This window comes from Fringilla coelebs (assembly GCF_963513975.1).
Source record: "Fringilla coelebs genome assembly, chromosome: 16".
Classification (NCBI taxonomy): Eukaryota; Metazoa; Chordata; class Aves; order Passeriformes; family Fringillidae; genus Fringilla; species Fringilla coelebs.
Window position 1 is genome coordinate 2,765,381 of NC_140042.1, and position 18,565 is coordinate 2,783,945.

The 18,565-nt window shown below is 38.8% G+C and overlaps 1 protein-coding gene across 2 annotated transcripts in view; it reads right to left on the bottom strand.

Annotated features, from left to right (window-relative positions):
* Positions 1-18,565, bottom strand: part of USP22 (ubiquitin specific peptidase 22) — a 90,760-nt gene that overhangs the window by 57,757 nt on the left and 14,438 nt on the right. For both annotated transcript variants that reach the window (XM_084216619.1, XM_084216618.1), the window contains exon 2: positions 789-921. In XM_084216619.1, the coding sequence (XP_084072745.1) occupies positions 789-921 (133 nt within the window). The remainder of the gene's footprint in view (positions 1-788; positions 922-18,565) is intronic.

The following is an 18,565-nucleotide window of genomic DNA, read 5'->3' on the forward strand; positions in this document are numbered from 1 at the left end:
CCAAGAACATATTTTAATTTGGAGAAATATTATATTAATCCATTTTAAACCAGAATTTTAATATAGATCAGGATTTTGAATTATAACTCAATAATGTTCTGAACTATAAGCAATAGGTAATTTGAAACAAAACCAAAGGCTTTTGGTTTTGAACATGAAATAGCATCAAAGCTGACAGAACAGAACAACTTGTTGGCCTTGAAACCAGCATTTTATGAGACTGTTGAGGGAAAGGTAATCCATATGAATTAAACTGTTTTGTTACTACTTAGGTTACTGACCCCAATAGAAACAAGAAGCCAACACAGAAAAATGAAGAAACTCCCCCCGCCTCCAAACTTCAGCAGTTTAAATAATTCTGATTGCTACTTAATTAGCCCTCTTTGTGATAGAAATGATGGGTGTTTTCCTCAGTAATAAAAGAAGTGAACATGACCTCCTGAAAAAAAAAGTTTACTGAAATAAATGTTCTAGTACCAGGCATCAAACCCACAATTTTTAACACTTAGGAAAAAAACCCAAAAACTCTGCCTCCTCACATTTTTATATATGACATTAATTCATAAATACCAAGATACTAAGGAAATTTTAAGCTGTGAAGATAAACTTAACAGTGATGCAATGGAAGTTTAAGCACCAAGTTTAGAATAGTACCACCAGACTAACCCAAAACCCAAATAAAATTATCTCTGCCTAAGGAGGTAAGTACAAGAAAATATCCCTTTACTGGCCTGGAATGGGGAGGAATAACAGAGAGGATGATGAGCACCACTGGGATGAGAACTCACCTAAATTGTGTCGCTTTGTCTTCGCGTGCTCGTGAATATGTTTCTTTGTAAAACAGCCAAAGAAGACACAGTAGAGGCAAGAGTGGAGTCTGTTCAGGTGGGCACCACACATATGACAAATGCACGACTTTGCCTGAAACAGCAAAACAGACACAGATTGTGAGTGCCAGAAGCATCCCCCAGCCCAGGTACAGCTCTCATGGCTGCCCTTCCCTTTCACCCTGGAATGCTGCACAACAGCAGGGAAACTCTTCTGTCCTCATGTGCAAAACCAGCAGCTGGACATAACACAGCAAACTCCTCCATTTGTCCAAGTCCTATCAGGGAGCAGCTCTCATGATTCGGATGAACACCAGAACCCGGGGAAAGGAGCTGCCCAGCAGAGAGATTAAGTGGTGAAGAGGAAGGAGTTGGGGTGATGGGACCGCTGCAAGAACTCTGCTTTTTCACAGCACCAGCCTCCTTGATGCTCTCAAAAGCTGTAATATAACTTAGACTTTAAAATCTGTGTGGGTATATGATATTTCATTGCTCTGCTGGGAGATTCTGCCACATTCCCTCATTAGATTTTTCTACATTAGTCCAAAGAACGGTGGCATAGTATCAAATCCATACCAGCCAGAGTTACAAAAGTTGCCTTTGCCATTCTGAGACTGGCTTTGTTTGGACCAGGAGCTAAAAGCAACGAAAGTTTCCCCAAAACTGCCCAGAATGGGCAGGTCTGAGGAAAGTTGCCCTGATTCATTGGAAATTAATAAGCACGCACCCCTGATATGACAGTCTATGATAGCAATGTATTTTAACAAGTGAGTCTTAAGGACTAAAAAAAGTCACTGAAGATTAAATAGACTTTTTGACTCCTAATCATATTTGAAGCACTCTAAGCCAACAGCATCCAAACTCATCTCTTAGCATTAAACTAAAGTACTTCAATAGTTTTTTAATTACTCTGTTTAACAAGAGACTTAGGAGAATTTTGAGAATAAGTCTTTCTTTCACTCAACCACACAAAGTAATTTAGGTTCAATACCTCTGACTGGAAGTTACAGACAGGAGAAATTCCTTGCAGTAAATTTACTTTTCATCTCAGAACTGCATTCAGACCTATGTCTGAGGGCAACTGAACTTCTGTAACAGCTTAGAGCTACAAAGAACACTTAGAGGTATGTCTGATTTTACAGCCTAATCTGAAAATACTATTTCTTTGCTTGTCAATACAGAAAGACCCTTTTCTCTTCATACTAAAAAAAAAAAAATAATTTGGATTACTAAAATCCTAAAACATCATCTAACCCAGGCAGTGCATTTCATCAAAAACAACCCACAAAATTCTTCAGTAATATTTGCCCAGTCTGCCACGACTTAAAATTACTGCTGAATAAATGATGCACAATCTTGTTCTCTAGTCTGGCATTTTTCTCTCAGACTACTTTTGGCTTTTTAAAAAAATCATCAAAGCAGCTTGCAATATGTTGCACCATGTAATTTATTTTCAAGCTCCTACAAATTAAGACTTAAATTCTGAATCTCACATGTTGTGTATTCAAAGTTATCATAAGTTGTTAGGGGAAAATGTTGAATCGAACTCCACACACCTACAGAAAGAAATATTTTAAAGTTGGGCCAAAAAAAATTCACCACCACCAGCACAATTTCCATCTTTAGAAAAATGCTGCAGAACTGTCAAACTGTTGCCTAACGGCCGCTCGTTGGCTGCAAAAGCTAAATAGGATCAGCCTATCTGTTAAGATTGCTGCTATGACAACAACTCCAGCAACCAGCTATTTTACTGAGCCAGCTAAAAATAAATCTTTAAGCATTAAATGTATTGTAAACACATGACATAACAAGCATGTAAAAGCTGGTCATTTTAGGCTAAAAGGCAGAAAATTCGTACCTTAAAGAGTTTTTATTGCAATGGAAATGAAGAGAAATTGAAGAATGTATAAGGAATTTAGTGATGAGTTGAAAGAGTAGTTCAATGACCTCTTGAAAGGAAGCTATTTTATCCATATCCTCTATTTGTTCAGTATAGCTCAAGGTGGCTTTTCAAAAGTTGTAAGAAAACAAGGTTAAAAGACAGAGTGTGGAAAGAAATCAATATCAAAAACCATAGCGGCTATTCTTAACCAGATTAGCTGTCTCCTTGTCATTTGTCTGTGCTTTTAAACAATTTGCTAAGTTAAAACAAAGCTGCCACTCTCCTACCCCACCCCAAATAATCAAATTACTTTGTTTCATAATACTCCCACCCTGCTCACATCTCTTGAGGCTACAGTCTTAAGATGAAACAGAATACTGCAAATGAGTAATGAGAAGCAGTCGGATCCATACAGTCACCAGCTTGTTTTAAAACAGCATTCAACTTTTTAAAAAGGCAAGTTAGGTCTTGCTTATGGCTGGATACTTTAGTGAACTCAACCAGGATTTCAGCTACAGAATCAACCTGTCACTTCTCCTCCCCCAAGATACAGGAACATCCCTTCCTTATCCAAGAGTTTTCCCCTTCCTTCACACCCTCTCCCACTGTTATTCTGCTCCCTTCCTGCCTCCCTCCTGTATTATCCTCACCCTCAAGAACCCCACTCTCCATCTTTCACCCCATCATACACAATCCCTCATCTTCACATCCCCAGCTAGTCTTCCTTCAATCCACACTAAACCTTGGTCTGTCCCCTTTATTTTTGCTCTGATATTCCAAAAATCACACGCAGAAACCAGAACAGGCCTTGAATGTTTTCCTTCTGGAAGATGCTAATCACTTTTTTAAATGATAGGAAAGAGTGGTCCTGCACAATATAAATGATGTGCGCACATACAGAGAGTTACTGATAGCTCTGACAGCATCTAGGTTCCTCTGCAATTGAGGAATTCCCTCAATTCCTGTATTGCTGCCAGGGCTGGGGTAACCCACAGGCCCAGCCCCAGCCATGGTTTTGTACCCTCTGTGGAGGAGGTTCAGCCCAGCAAAAGAGGGTGCAAACATTAGTGCATGACACACACAGGGGAACTGGCTGGGATCACCTTTAAGGCAAGGCAAGAGTTCAAAGACTGCTCTCAATGCTGTGAACAGTCATGATACAAAATGAGTTAAAGAAGGCAGCAGGCATCACTAGGTCAAAACCTAGAGTGCTGACACTTCAAATCTTCCCAAACTGTCAGAACAGCTTATCACTGGTTTACCATCAAACCATCAGCAGTGGAGAAAATGAACACATCCACTGATGTTCTGCTCTTGCACTTCTCAGTCCAACAGCTCCTGCTCTGCTGTCCTGGGCCAGCTCAGGCTCCACCTAAAGCAAGAAGGTCACACAGGGCAGGAGCATCAGTTGCTCTAAAAACCCACAAACCTGTTTCAACCTCATGTGATACTGGTTCCTCAAACCAACCAATGGCAATGGAAATGAACTATCCCTACAAAGCCAATAGTGCAGGGAAAGCAAGAGGCAAACTCTCCTTCCGTATTTGCAGCTATTTCAGAAATAGCTTTAGAAGTACAATTTTTATTTAACTGTATATGATAAGAGGAAAACATCTTTTTAGAAGTTTTCCACTGTGGTACTTAGGAGTCTTGCCTCTTATGCTCACACTAAATATATCAAAGCACTTGGAGAACAGAGAGGTTTTTAGCTACAAGCTTATAAGCCAAAGACCTCCTACCTTTCACAGTCTGCAAAACATCTCCACCACAAAGGTACAGGGGAAAAGATGGTCGAGGTAACACTAACAAGACAGTGGGAGGCTTGGGAGGTTAAAAGATCATAAGGAAGGTGTTGCCACCCTGTAGGTGTTCACAAGTAACTCAAAGAAGCAGATTCTTAAGGCAGTCTTAAAGCAAACACGAGTTACGAATCCCTGCAATGTTTGATCAGGTACAAATTTGTAGCATTTGGAAAGTAAAAGCTTCCCAAACCAACCCTACTTTATTTCCCCATCTTTTAAAATACGTATTTTGTGTAAAACATATAGACACATGAGGAAAAAAGAGAAAGTATTTAATTTTCTAACATGTTATAACTGTTACTGGAAGTTTTTGGTGAGTATGCTTCATTTTCCAACCCAAACCTTCTTCAGAGACAACTTTATTCTCAGTCTGCACAGATTATGGTGCTTGTTGGGCAGGTCTACATACACCTACCTATAGAATACAGATGTATGTGGGAAATTCTGCCTCCATGCCCAAGTTTGCCACCAAAACCTGCTTTGTTCCCCAGGAGCAGTGTTTGTGCTCCAGAAGTGTTACCTCAGCTCTGCCAAACTATTCCTTACAAGGCTGTGCTTCAGAGGACTTGAAAGAAGGTGAAAGCAACACTTGTGTAGAGCCTTAGGAATCTGCGACAGCTCCTGCAATAAAACTCTGCTTTCTTGAATCCTTAATCCCTTACAGACACATGAACAAAAGTGAAGAGACTGAGTTAAGGTTTGCAGTGTTCATTACCTTAATAGCAGACCAGGGGAAAGAAGAAAAAACAAACCCAAACCAGGAAAGTTAGAGAACTTAGATTGAAAATTTTTTGATATGAAGTGCAAATGCCTTCACTGGATCACAGATCAAGACACTGAAGCAAAATTTAAACATTTTCTCACATATTCAGTGTTCCAGACTTTAATATTCACACTTTAGGAACAGTCAATCCTCTCTGGGAATTTTTGCCTATTCTATTCCCCTCGCTATGTTTAGATCACAGCCTGGACACAGAGTTTTATTTTTATTCTTATTCATTCATCTTGCAACCAATTCTCTCCCAGATCTAAAGCAGCCACAGCAGCTCACGTTGAGTGATGAACAGTGTGCTTCCCTTGGCCTATTTTTTGAAAGGAAAAAAGGACAGATAATCACAAAAGGCCATGAAACCAACCACTGCTGAAGATGGAAACCCTATGGCTGTTCCAACAGTGGAGCTTCTTATGCCCTGTGGGGGGACAGAGCCAGTGTTAAAGCACAGCCTAGAGCATTTATTACTCCTGAGTACTCTGCACCTCAAGAGTAACAAAAATGGGTCAAATCTGCCTTACAACAATTCTGTCACTCCTTAGTCTGTATTTACTCCCAGACTCCCCGTGCTGTGCTCCTGACACCAGTCTGTCACAAATCCATCAAACACCAGTGCAGGGGCTGGGACATTTCAGATATTTAAATAATTAAAACTTCAAAGCCATGTTCTTAGAGTTGAGGAGACAAAAAGAAGGCATTGATTCTACAGTTCTCCATGATATGGCATATAAATCACTCCTCCACATGCTGATAGGATGATTCAGTTACTCTGAGTCAGTGCACTGCTCTGACACATCAGCTTTAAATAATTTAAAAATCAACTTAAGTATTGTTCACTCACTTCCTGCAACCAAGTCTTAGTTAGAAAGATTGGAAATGTCAATTTTGTCTTTAAAAGAACATGCCATCAATATTGTAAATTTTATTTTCAGACCCACTGAGGTCAGGGGTACTCAAAGGTTTTATTTGCACAAGCAAAACTGTGCACTAGTTACAGAATTTTTGAGTTTGGTAAGTGCTCAGAATATCCCAGGTAACTTCATAAACTGGGTTATTCTAAATGTTTGTTTAGACAGCAGCAGAACCAAAAAAAAAAAGGCGGAGAGGAGATGTCTGCACAGCTCTCCCAGACTGAACAGGACACTTGGCTCTGACCATCTGCTTGAAGTTTGAAGATAACAATATCACAATTTATAATTAAAGATGAAATGGCCTAAGCTGTTAAATAACATCACAGTTCTCAGATGGAGTGTAAATAAAAATATACCATTATGACCATGTGAGCAGCTTGCTGCTGATTCCAGTGAGTCCTACTTCTGTCTGTAGCTGAAAAAACTGTGGAGGAGAAAAAGGAAACTGAACATGCTGGAAACCAACTCAAGGAAACTTTTTCCCCTTTCATCTGATAGGGATTACATGCATGGACAATATTCAAAAGAAATACAACAGACATTTCTGAATTCACTCTTGAAATGAAGACATGTTGTTAAATGCGAACCATGCTGTGGCCAAGGTCTATCCAAGTTACAAACACATGATTTTGGTGCAAGGGCTCTCATCTAGAGAACATTGCAAGTCAATCTACAACTACATAACCCAGATGAAATTAATAATTATGTCTGGGGACAAAACACAGAACTGAGTAGGTATCATTAATTCTACATACAGATTTTTCTCCAGCCCTCCTTATTCTGGATGATGTGTGTCACTTCAACAGATGGATATTGAATCTCTGCGATTTTTTAAACTTTTTCCATTTTTCGTTTTACACAAAATTCTGCAACAGGTACAAGGCTGAAATGAAACTTGGGAGGAAAAGAAGAGCTGTGCAATTTAAAAGACAGCATGAGCTAGAGGAAAAATAGGAGGATGCTCTAAAAATGTAATTCTGCTTTTCCTGTACATAGTCACAGTAGTAAAAAGTTGTATTTCAACAAGAACAAAGCAATTCTCTGGAATTCAAATGACTATGCTGAAATTGCTTCTTTGCTTCTCCTTTGGTAGGTGCTCATCCCCTCCACCAGCATTTACAAACCTAAATGATTTCTCAAGTACTTTATAAAAGATGCAGTTAAGAGCCTATTGTGTTTTAAAACCATTTAAATAATGGACCTTATTCAAATTAAAACACGTGTCCTTCTATAGTAAGATTCTTTTAACAGTGGGAAGTCTATTTGCCTTGTGAAAACACATAAGCTTCTTAAGGTTCAAATGCACGGCTCTTTCCCTGGGTATATCCATAGCATGGATACATTCTGTGTGTTGATTTTTATCTATTTCCTGCAATGCACCACTGCAGCAGCAAATTCCACATGAGAACAAGGGGCCTGCCAAGACCGCAGCAGCGTGTGCTCAGATCAGTGCAAAATCTATTCCTCTCCCTCACCATTCCCCCACGTCAGCAAATCCTGGAAATGTTTTTAAATGTCCTGTTAGGTAACATATTGATCTCTTCTGCAGGCACGTGACTGGGGAAGCAATTCAAGGAATAAGCTAAACAGCCAAACCTGCCTGATGCTATGCAGAGTCTTATTAAACCCTGCCCAGGCTGCAGAGATTACTTTTTTGCCCTGTGTAAAACTAAGAAATGGGATTCTTCCTATGAAAACAGGAATGCTCTTGGGAAGTTTGCCACAGTACTTGGATGGAAATATTCTAGATAGCATCCTTTCAGAAAGGAAAGAAAAAAGAAACTTTAGGATCAGAGCCCTAACAACTCCTACAGGCTCATTTGGAAAAGCACACACATTCCAGTTATCTTTTCTTTAACTACTCTATGATAGCCATAAAAATACAGACACTTAATTAGCTCAGATCAAAGTCAGAGCAATTCTGCTGGTAGGAAAGATGGATAGGAGGATGCTACAACACAGATTCTCCATGGTGTGACTTACTAGTGGGACAAATATGGCAAAAAAAGACAAACAGTAGAAAATGAGCAGCAGTAGAATGACAGAGGGCACCTGTTAGTGACTGGTTGATCTTTAAGGTCCCTTCCAACCCAAGTCATTCTATGATTTAAAAAACCCCAAGGCCACACTGGATAGGGCACATCTATTGCTGATCTGTCAAAACGTGTTTGAGTTCTTATATATGACACATGTATGAAATTAGAAATTCTGCTTGTCTAGTTCCACTTATGATTTTAAGAAGTCAGCACCTGAGTATTTATGTTCAGGAAGACTCCAAGCCAACCTGCACATTACTGCTGAGGAATAGCCAGAGAATGAGAGCAAATTCTCAATGTGCTTGCACAGAACATGTTTGATATCCAGTAAGCTGAAGCTTACTGTTTCCTCACACCTCAATACAAAGCAAATTAATAATTCATGTTACTAGAGCTAAATAAGAGGTCTTTCATTCACTACAAAACTTTTATGCAAATTTGTAAGCCTAAAGTTTTGGAGATAAGACAGAGGTAGTCAGAATTGCAATTCACCCTTTAGAGGACGAGATTTAGACAGATGGATATTCTGAACTCTACAGACAGGCAGGTCAGCATAGAAAAAACATTATTAAAGCAATATGAGCAGAAAATATGTTATGGAAGAGAAAAGCAGCTTAGATTTCTCACATTAAAACTGGTAAGATGAATGAAAGCATCTTCAGAAAAACAGCCGGGAAAGAAGCATTCTCATGACAGGGATTTACTCCTTTATCCATTTAAAGAGTTTGCAAATTGCTGCAGTCCCACAATAATACAATAAACATTAATCACAAAGTATTTAGGAAGGTGGGCGATAGATTCTCAGCAAAGAGCTTCTGTCTTTTTCCACAGAGAGCACAGCCAACTATGTTCTAACACTTAGTGATGTATTTAGAACATTAACTTGTTTTGTAAAATATGTGCATTTTACCCTCCTCCCAAAGGAATGAATTGGGAAGAAGGTGCTGATAAACTGTGACTGCCTCTCAGGATCAGGGCACAGGGAATTCTACCTCCTGTGGTTAAGGAGGGCTCAGGGAAGGGATGCTGCCCACACAGAGAAATTTGGAACCACATACACGGAACTGAGAAGCAACAAAAATGTCATCCAATGTGCCCCACTGGTATCAGGATTATTAAAGACACCACTTGGTTATTATGTATTTTAACAAGGTTTCAGCTATAGGAAGAGCTGTAGGATGTAGGATGACAACATCACAAGAATCAAGTTCTGCATTCTTTCCTCACTGCAGTTTGTTGACTACAGCTAAAGAGGTCTCTGATTTTTTTTTTCCCCAGCAATATCCAAACACTCAACAACACTTTGTTTGTTTATTTTCTTAATGTACCAATCACAAGTATTAAGTAAAAATCCATATATTTCCTTCTCACAACTGCCTGGAGGCCATTAATAGATTAGTTATATATTAGGGTCATTACTTAGTTCAGGCAACCTAAACTGACAAATTTCTGAGTTGAGATTTTTTAATGGAGCACACAGAAATTAATCCTGATATTCTGCATAGTCTCTTCTGTAAATTACTAAAAAGAGTGCTACTAAGTAAAAAAAGTGTTGTTTTTTTTTAAGTCACATGAAAAAGTTTACCTTTTTTAATAGAGCAAATGCAATTATCTGTGTCTTTCTGAGGTGTCATCCTCAGTAATTTTGACTCTAAAAAACTTACCATGATTCTGATCAGTCACAGTTTAATAAACATGAGGCAAACCTGTAAGTGAATGGAGTTGACATCCAGGCCCTAAATATGTCCACTGACATTTGTGTAAAGGGTAAAAAAAAAAAAAAAAAAAAAAAAAAAAAAAAAAAAAAAAAAAAAAAAGAGGTCTAGAGCTTCAGTGCAATGCAATTCTTCAAAAAGCAGCAAAAAGAACCAGCAAAGAGATTCAAACCTTCACCCTGACCCCACTCACACAGCTGCCTACAAGGACCAGAAGAACATTTGTGTGCAGGTCAGATGACACTCACCCTCACAGAAAAAGGGAGAAGTTCCTGCTCACAGCAGCTTTGAGCTATGTGAGTTCACTAGAAGAAAAAAATCTGCCCTTATACTGTGAGAATAAATATACAAACAAGGTTACAGAGATATTTTGTTGGTAGTTGTTTTATTATTGTTGTTATGGGTTTGTTTTTTGTTTTTAATTTAATTTCCAAGCAGCTGCTCCATCATATTAAAAAAAGCTCCACTGAAACTAACAGCCAAGCAGGAATTGGCCAGAGCTTTGTATATTTGACGAGTACTATATGAAAAATGTTCATATTCAGCACAAACTCAGAACAAAAACATTACTTTCCACAAATTCATGAAGAACAAACTTGCACAACAATTTCAGTGTCACTGCTGTAGACTTGTAAACAATGATTCATGAGTATTTTGAAACAGATTTTCTATTTCATGTTTTACCATCTAACATTTCTTGTGTTCATTCATAATTTGAATCAAATTGGAAAGATTTGGCTGAATTTCAGAGTGTTTGAACACTTTTTATCAACTCAAGGTAGCTGCAAGACTGCAGCAACCCTGAAAGTTAACCCATCAGGAGACTCCAGCAAAGTGCTATTTGTTGATGACATTCATCATCACCTACAGCAAAAGATACCAAGATTTGACAAGAACATTTTGTGCTGACCAGCCAGGCCCCACTCTCTTCACTCATCTTCTGTATTTATGAGAGGAAGTGCTAAACCCTTAACTCAACATAGACATTCCCTCCAACAAAGGCTGATCCCTTCAGCTTAGCCCCATTCACATCCCACCAGTACTATTTCCACATCTTCCTTTTTAGTAGGCTGCTTGGTTATATAATACTCCCCATTGAAAGCAAAAATTAGTAGATTATAGTGTTGGGTTTCATTTATGGACATTGTGCTTGGTTTGTCATTTAATGTAAAAAGTGTTAGTTTCATTTAAAGCATGCCTATAAAAATTAGTTAAGACAAAACAAATGCAGACTGCAGCAGCCAGCTGGGCTCAGTGGCTAGGAAAGCTTATTAGGCAAAGCACATGCTTTTAGCTAGAGCACACCTCTGCATTCCAAAAAGAAATCCCAGCAGGACAGCAAGCTTTTGCAACACCAGGATAAGAAAAGCAAGCAGAAAAACTCCCAGGCTGTTAATTACAGTCAAAGTCTATTTCATAATATCAACAACAGATCTTTCTCCCTATTTTCCTGTCTCTTTAAAGGATGGAATAAAGCAAAGCCAAGGCACCTCCACTCTTTGCCATTTGACTTGCCATGTGTTAGAGAGAAGCCTGTCTCATCTACCCTCTGCTTCCCAAAGGAAGGGGTTGGAAGAGCTGCAGAAGAAAGGGTCAAAATACAATTAGAAAGTGCAGGAACTAAACCAAGCCATCCTTCCTTGATGTAAAGCATGAAAACATAATGTGGGCATTATATAACTTGTCTGTATAAACACTAGTTTCTTTCTGAATTGATTAGTTTACATGAAATTCTAAAGCTTCCATTAAAATATGAAAGATGAAAAAGGAAGATGAGATTTCAGTTGAAGAGCTACCCAGTCCTGGGGAGATAAAAATCCATCTGCCTTTACACTACCAAATACATCAAATCCTGCATCTTCTGGAGTGTGTGAAAAGTACAAAACCAAACCAAAACAAAAACAAACCAAACAAAACACCAAACAAACAACCCCACCCAAACAAACCAGGAAGCAGAACAACTCTTTAATGCTGTACCCCATAAAAGACTCATCTTACAGAGCAACTGGGGAGTTCCAAGAACCATGTCTGGTAGCCAGTTCCAAGCAGTTGTTGGTGATCTTTCAGAAGGGGCACCACTTTAAACCTAAATAATTGAAAATCTGAACTCAGTTCTAAAAAAATTCTAAAACTATTCCAGCTCCTGAAACTGCTCAGAGTTCTGCAGGACAGGAGCCATCAAGACAGAACACTTCAGACACCATGTCACCTCTTCATTCACAGTGCATCTTTCTGACAGTACTTCAAAACTCATCATGTGCCATTGCCATTGCATTCTCACAAAATGCTCTTTAAACCAGAACACAAGAACTCAAGTTACAAGACAGCAAAGCAAAATGTTTAAAGATGTCAAAGAATATCTTGAACCTACATCCAAACCCAAAATGCTTATAAAGCTTAGTGACAAAGACCTGATTTTAAAAAACAGGAATGGGTTCACTTTCAGCACTTTAACTGCTGCCCTTACAGGAGCCAGGTCAGTGAAGCATTCAAACACAACCTCTCACCTTCCAGGTGCCCTACAAGCCCTTATGTCTGTGCCCTGTAAGCAAGAAAAAGTAACATGCTAGATAATACATAATATTTTCCAACTCTTTTTTTTTTTTTTTTGTGAAGACATTAAGGTTCCTACTAGAGATTTAATTTTGTCCACTGCCAGAGAGCTCGAACAGTACTCTAATGTAAAACACAATTTGCCTGTCAAAGTTAATAAATTAATCCAGTTATTCTTTCATTAATCACAAAGAAATTAAGGATAAAATTAAAAGATTCTCTAAGAGAGGGGAGATTTTTCAGAAACTTTACAGGCATGTTCAAGTGGTTTTCATCAGTCCTGCAAATCCATTCCCTGGCACTTCTTCCTCAGTAATGAAGTAATTGAAATTAACATGCCAAAAGACTTAATCAGAGCAGGATTTCCTGACATCCCATTTCTGATAATCAAGTGATGGCAGTGATAACTGAGGAGGGAAATTGGGGGACCTACACATATTTGACCCAAAATTTGCATTAGGACTTCCCAGTTCACCACTTCCAGGTAAAACTCATGGAGAAAAGACTTATCAGATCTATTAATATTCCACATGACCCTTTGAACAAGTGTTTGCACAGCAAATTCATCACTACAGTTCTGCTAGACACAAGTCAACTGACAACACTAAAAAGCAACAAGGAGAAAAAATCCACATAGTGGACATGTCAGGAATACTATGAAGAAAGAGGGAAAAGAGAACTCCACTCAATGTGACAGCTTCCTAGATCAAAACTCTCTTGGGAAATTCTTCATTTTGTAAAGAACTGATCTTCCTACTCAAATGAAAATACAATTATGTACATATACACACACACATATATAATGTGTTAAAAAGTGTAACCATTTTACTAAGAAGAAAGAAAACAGAATTTGATCTTAATTTCCTAAAAAGATGGTTTCAGAACCCAATTTATATACTCTTAACATAATTCAGCAAATACCAAGTACCAGGGACACATTGCAATTTCAATTAAAAATAGTACCTTAACACAAGAATTGTCTGTATAATGGGAAAATACATGGGGTTTTGGTAGAGGCTTTGATCTATTTATTAATGCCATGGATATTCAGTTGCTCACATTGCATCCTTGGACAGAAGCAGATTCTGTAAGAGCTGAGAGACCTTTAAGAAGAGAAAAACACAGAGGGAGAAACCATAAGCCATCACTGGAACACATGCACCTGACAAATTAGGAGCACGTGGCATTTCAGGACTACCAGTGCCTGCAAAAGATGCTTGAAAGAAGAGAAGTCTGCTTATGCATTCCAGGTGATTGCCAGCAACTCCTCATGCACGTGGCACTGATTCATTCAGACACGACAGTCAGAACTACAGCTCTGTCACATTTGTCAAGCACAAAAAGACATAACTTAGATTCTACCTGGCAATAGCAAATACTGAGCCCACACCATGTCCATTAACACTAATAATTAAGATAAGTAGTGTTTCATTTAGCAAAAGGGCATCTGTACAGCAAAGCTGCAGAGAGCTTCAGAAAAAGAATTATTCAGATATAATTCAGAGTTTATTTTATCAGGAGATTGTGAGGGTACTTGGCACACGTGAACTTTTGTGCAAAGCAGAACACAGAAAACTTCAGTAGCATAAATGTAATAATCATGTGATTTAAATAACTTCTTTGGAAAGCAAAAATCATCTATCTGAAGACTCCCAACTAGAAAAAAGACACTAATGAAAACTGGAACACACATTGGTGAAACAAATTGCTCTTTAACTCCTATCACAAACTAAATTCATCTTTTAATCAGAGAGTAAGACAACAAACACCAACAGCCAAACACATCCAAAGAAATTACAAAAAAGGATAAAGGGAGAAAACTTCATCCATATGGTCTAGCTCTGCTGCTCTGACAAAACACAGCAGACCTTGAAGCCTCTTTAATTGATCGTTAAATTAGTGAACCTGAGGCTTAAAAAGGCAGAGAAAGAACAGATTCTGTACTACACTGGATACCACACACCTTGAAGCATCTCCTATTACCATTCTCCACTTTTCCTGCCCAAGGTTAAGCAAATTACCAGTGACTATATGTGTGTGGGTTTTTAACATATATACACACACCAAAAACCCCTAATTAAACTTTAAAAAAACCCACTACAATGGTTCTGTGCATTGAAATGAAGGATTAAAACCTCAAAATTCAAACTGAGACTTTCAAAAGTTAACATCTGGAAATGCATACAGGGGAAAAAAAAAAACAACCCCAAGCCCTGAGCTCCACCCAACGACAACATCACAAAAATGAAATAAGCAAGTGCTCTTACAGGAGTCTAAATACCAAAATGCATTTTCTCATCATACATTCTGGTCTCTCATGATACAGGATGAAGTTTAATAGGAGCCTGTTGTGAGACACTGGGATTAAAAGAAAGAAATTTCATAACCACTTACAATAATTATTGGCATTTTTAGTAAAACAATAGATGAAGTCACAGTTTATTAACTCTGATATAACAGAGCAGTGACTGTTCAGTGGACCAGAACTCAGTCCTTGAATGCAGACTGACTGGAACAACCTGAGGTACATTTTTTTTCTTTTATGATTAAGACAATACCATGGAGAATTGTAAAACTTTACCACAAGCAACTACTTAACCAGCCTTTGCATACATTTTTTTATTTTTTAAAAAATTTTAATTATTTGTACAATATGTACATATAAAACACCAAATCAGTGTGAGATTGCCTGACAGATGAGACAATACAGTACAGAAAGTTTAATGAGCCACAGACTTAAGAAAGAACCAGCCACACACTTCAAACACAGAGACTTCTGGAAAAACTAATAAAATTAATGCTTTGTTTGTTGAATGTACATGAATTACAATTACAGTTTTATTGCTCTGTATTTGTTCAAATAAACCCCAGTGCTCCTTTACACAAATCTACACTTCAAAATAATCAATGGAATAGTTAGAAACACTGTAGAGAATTAGAGCATTGAGTAACATTTCCATAATTTCTCCTAAGAAATGATTAACAGATATTAGATAGCATGAGCAGTGCTTTTGAGGGACTTAAGGATATACTCATTTGGTTTTCCAGTTGAAGAAAGAGAGTTCTCATTTCCTACTGGCTTCCCATCAGCCAATACATTACTTCAAGACTCTCCAAGAATAAGGAGTATTGGTACAATCAAGAAATCTTACATGTTACTGCAGCACCAAGTGAAAGGGTTTTGGGTTTCAGACTCATAGAAAAAGTTTCCTTTGTTATGTGCTTTTAAATTTGAATTTCAACATACGCATTAAAAAAAGAAAAAGGACAAAAAATCAAGAAGGTCCATCCACAGGAAAGAGCCATAACTTCCCTCTGAGCTGAGTCTGCACTGTTATTTCTGCTGACTTTCCAACGACCTTCAGGAAAAATCAAACTCGGCCAACAGTTTGTGTTCCAAGGCCTCATGTTAACAATTGTGTACAGAACACATTGCTGGGATGGGCAGAACCAGCTGTGCCACCAAACACCACCCTGACAGAATCAGCCTGAAATCCCACTTCTTCCTTAAGGCCTGGAGGGATCGTTACGCCTGAACAGAACTCTGGGTTGTTCTACCACACTCAAGTAGTGAATTCCCTGCCATATCCTCACTGCTCACTATTCAGGGGTTTCCTAAACAACCAGCATATTAAAAATACTCTTCCCTCATCATCCCCCTACCCAAAATAAAGAGGCTTTCCCTCCAACTCTTTCACATTCCCTCAGTTTGTATGAGATGTTGTACAGGCTTCCATCTCCCATTATTTTCCATTTACTTACTTCCCATACAGAAACTGAAAGCCTTGTTGTGTCAGAAGGTAATTATTTCTACCAAGCAGAAGGCTGAATTCCAGAGAAGCCCAGTAAGCCAAGGCTCAGAGAGCAGCAAGGGCTCTGTGGGTCCTGCCTTCCCAATTTCAGTTCTCTCCCCAAAGGAACTGTGGATGGTCTGCTGGAATCCACAGCTTCCCCTTAAGCAGGGAATCCATCTGATGCAATCTCACCAATTACCACATCGCATTCCAACAGGGAAACATCATCACAAGGTAGGACTCCACAAGCTCTGCCCCAAAGCTGTAAATGACTGAGGTCTGAAATCAATCAGTTCAAGCAAACAGATCAACTTAACACTTCTTGTCTCCCAGCTGAGCAACTGAATTTGGGAGGACAGAACAGCTGGACCTGAAGATCTCAAACAGCAGTCTCACTGGGAAAGAGGGAGGTTATGTATGTATCATTTGCTTTCCTTCTTCCCCATATCACACAAACCTTAACAGTTTTCAGAAACTTTTAATTATTTATTGCCCTGAACATACTAACAAATCTTCTTTGGCAGATGAGACACATTTTTACACATTCTTCCACGGATCTAGCCTGTCCCAGCTTCCAAAACTCAGACAGACTTACCAACACTTAGGGAAAACATTAGCTAACATACAGCAGCTCATCAAAGCTCCAAATCCCTCACCAAAGCTAACATAGCAGCAGCCATTTGTGTGTGCTTGGCATTGCTTAAAAAAAAAAAAAGACATTGTATTTGTTATTAAAAATAACCACAGTGCAGTCTGAATGTTGGTAAGAACGGAGAACTCATCTGTCAATTTGTTCTAAACAAATTCCTGTTCCTACACTCACGGAAACAGTACCAGGAATAAATTCAACATCTATAATGCACAGATTGAGCCTCAATCCATCATTTGGATGTGGCAGTGGAGGCCAGAAACAGAACAGGGAACTCAACCTTTCTCCCTTCAGCTCCCAAAGCTGTGCAGGCTACCCCAGCAACAGGAACTGCCTGGGCTCTTGAAGCCCCTGTACATGGGAAAATGAAAGGCTGATACAAACACAAACCACAACAGCAGGATAGGGCGGGACAAGGGGAAACACAGGAATGAGGGAGAAAGTGAATTATAAAGTCTTTTATCTGAACAAAAGCCAGAACTTCCTTGGCATATTGCACTTGTAAAACCAGTTAAAAGCTTGAAGCAAAACCAAGGGATTCTTCAGGAGAGTATTACAATTGCAAATCACCAGTAATCTCACATAGATTAGAGCAAAAATATTCCATGAGAGCCAGTACATATTTATAGTCCTGATCTCTTGCTTTGTCTCCATAGTTATAAACATGGCTGGTGTTTTGGGGACAAATACATGGCCTTTATGCTTTACAGCAGGATTAAAAAAAGCATCTGAGAGCATTGAGGCCTCAGGCCTTCTTAGAGTACCTGAAATTGCTGAAAAGCTCTCCCTGCCAAGCAAAGAGGTGATTTACTCAGGTCTAAAAGAAGCTCTTCCTAGTTCTGATTTTCAGGGCAGTGTTTCCTGTGATCTGGAAGTGCAAAGCACTGAGGCACAAGAAATGAAAAGCAGGGGAGCACTGCATGACACTCAATGTGTGTGTAATAATAAACTCTCCAACACTGCATTTCTACCTGGATTTTGTCCTATGGGAACACATTCATAATAATGTAACTTCTATGGCACCTTCTCTTAAAATACAAGGGAGGATAAAATTATTGGTGAAACAATGCCCAGCCACTGGATATGATGAGATTTATGCTGGAAATACATTGGGAAAAGTGTACTTCTGTCTGACTAAACAGTCAGTAAATCTCACCTCTCTGGTAATCAGACACCACCATGCCCAAAATGTAACGGATACCTTGGGAAAAAAAACCTACATAACTTGCATTTTTCTACAGCACATATATAAGAGCAAATGTTAAGTTGCTACAGGGGACTCAGATCCTGCACCAAAAACCCACTTATTTTCCTCTTCAGGACTCTACATCTCAGATATAACTAAACCAAGCACCATCTTTAGGCCAGTGCTAAGATATGATGATATCCAGACTTCACAAAGGTTCTCTCCTGCTTTTGAAAGATCCTAAGGACACAGATGGCAGAGGCTCCAGTTCTTCAGAAATGAGCCAACCTAGTCACTACCTCTTAAAGAAAACACAAAATTTCCACAGCACCCAACTATGGCAGAGAACCCAGCTAACAGCAGGGGAAGAGACTTAATTTCCTTTTTAAAATTCCCCTCATCCTACCTTAAAAGCTTTCTTTCCTTTTTATCCTGAAC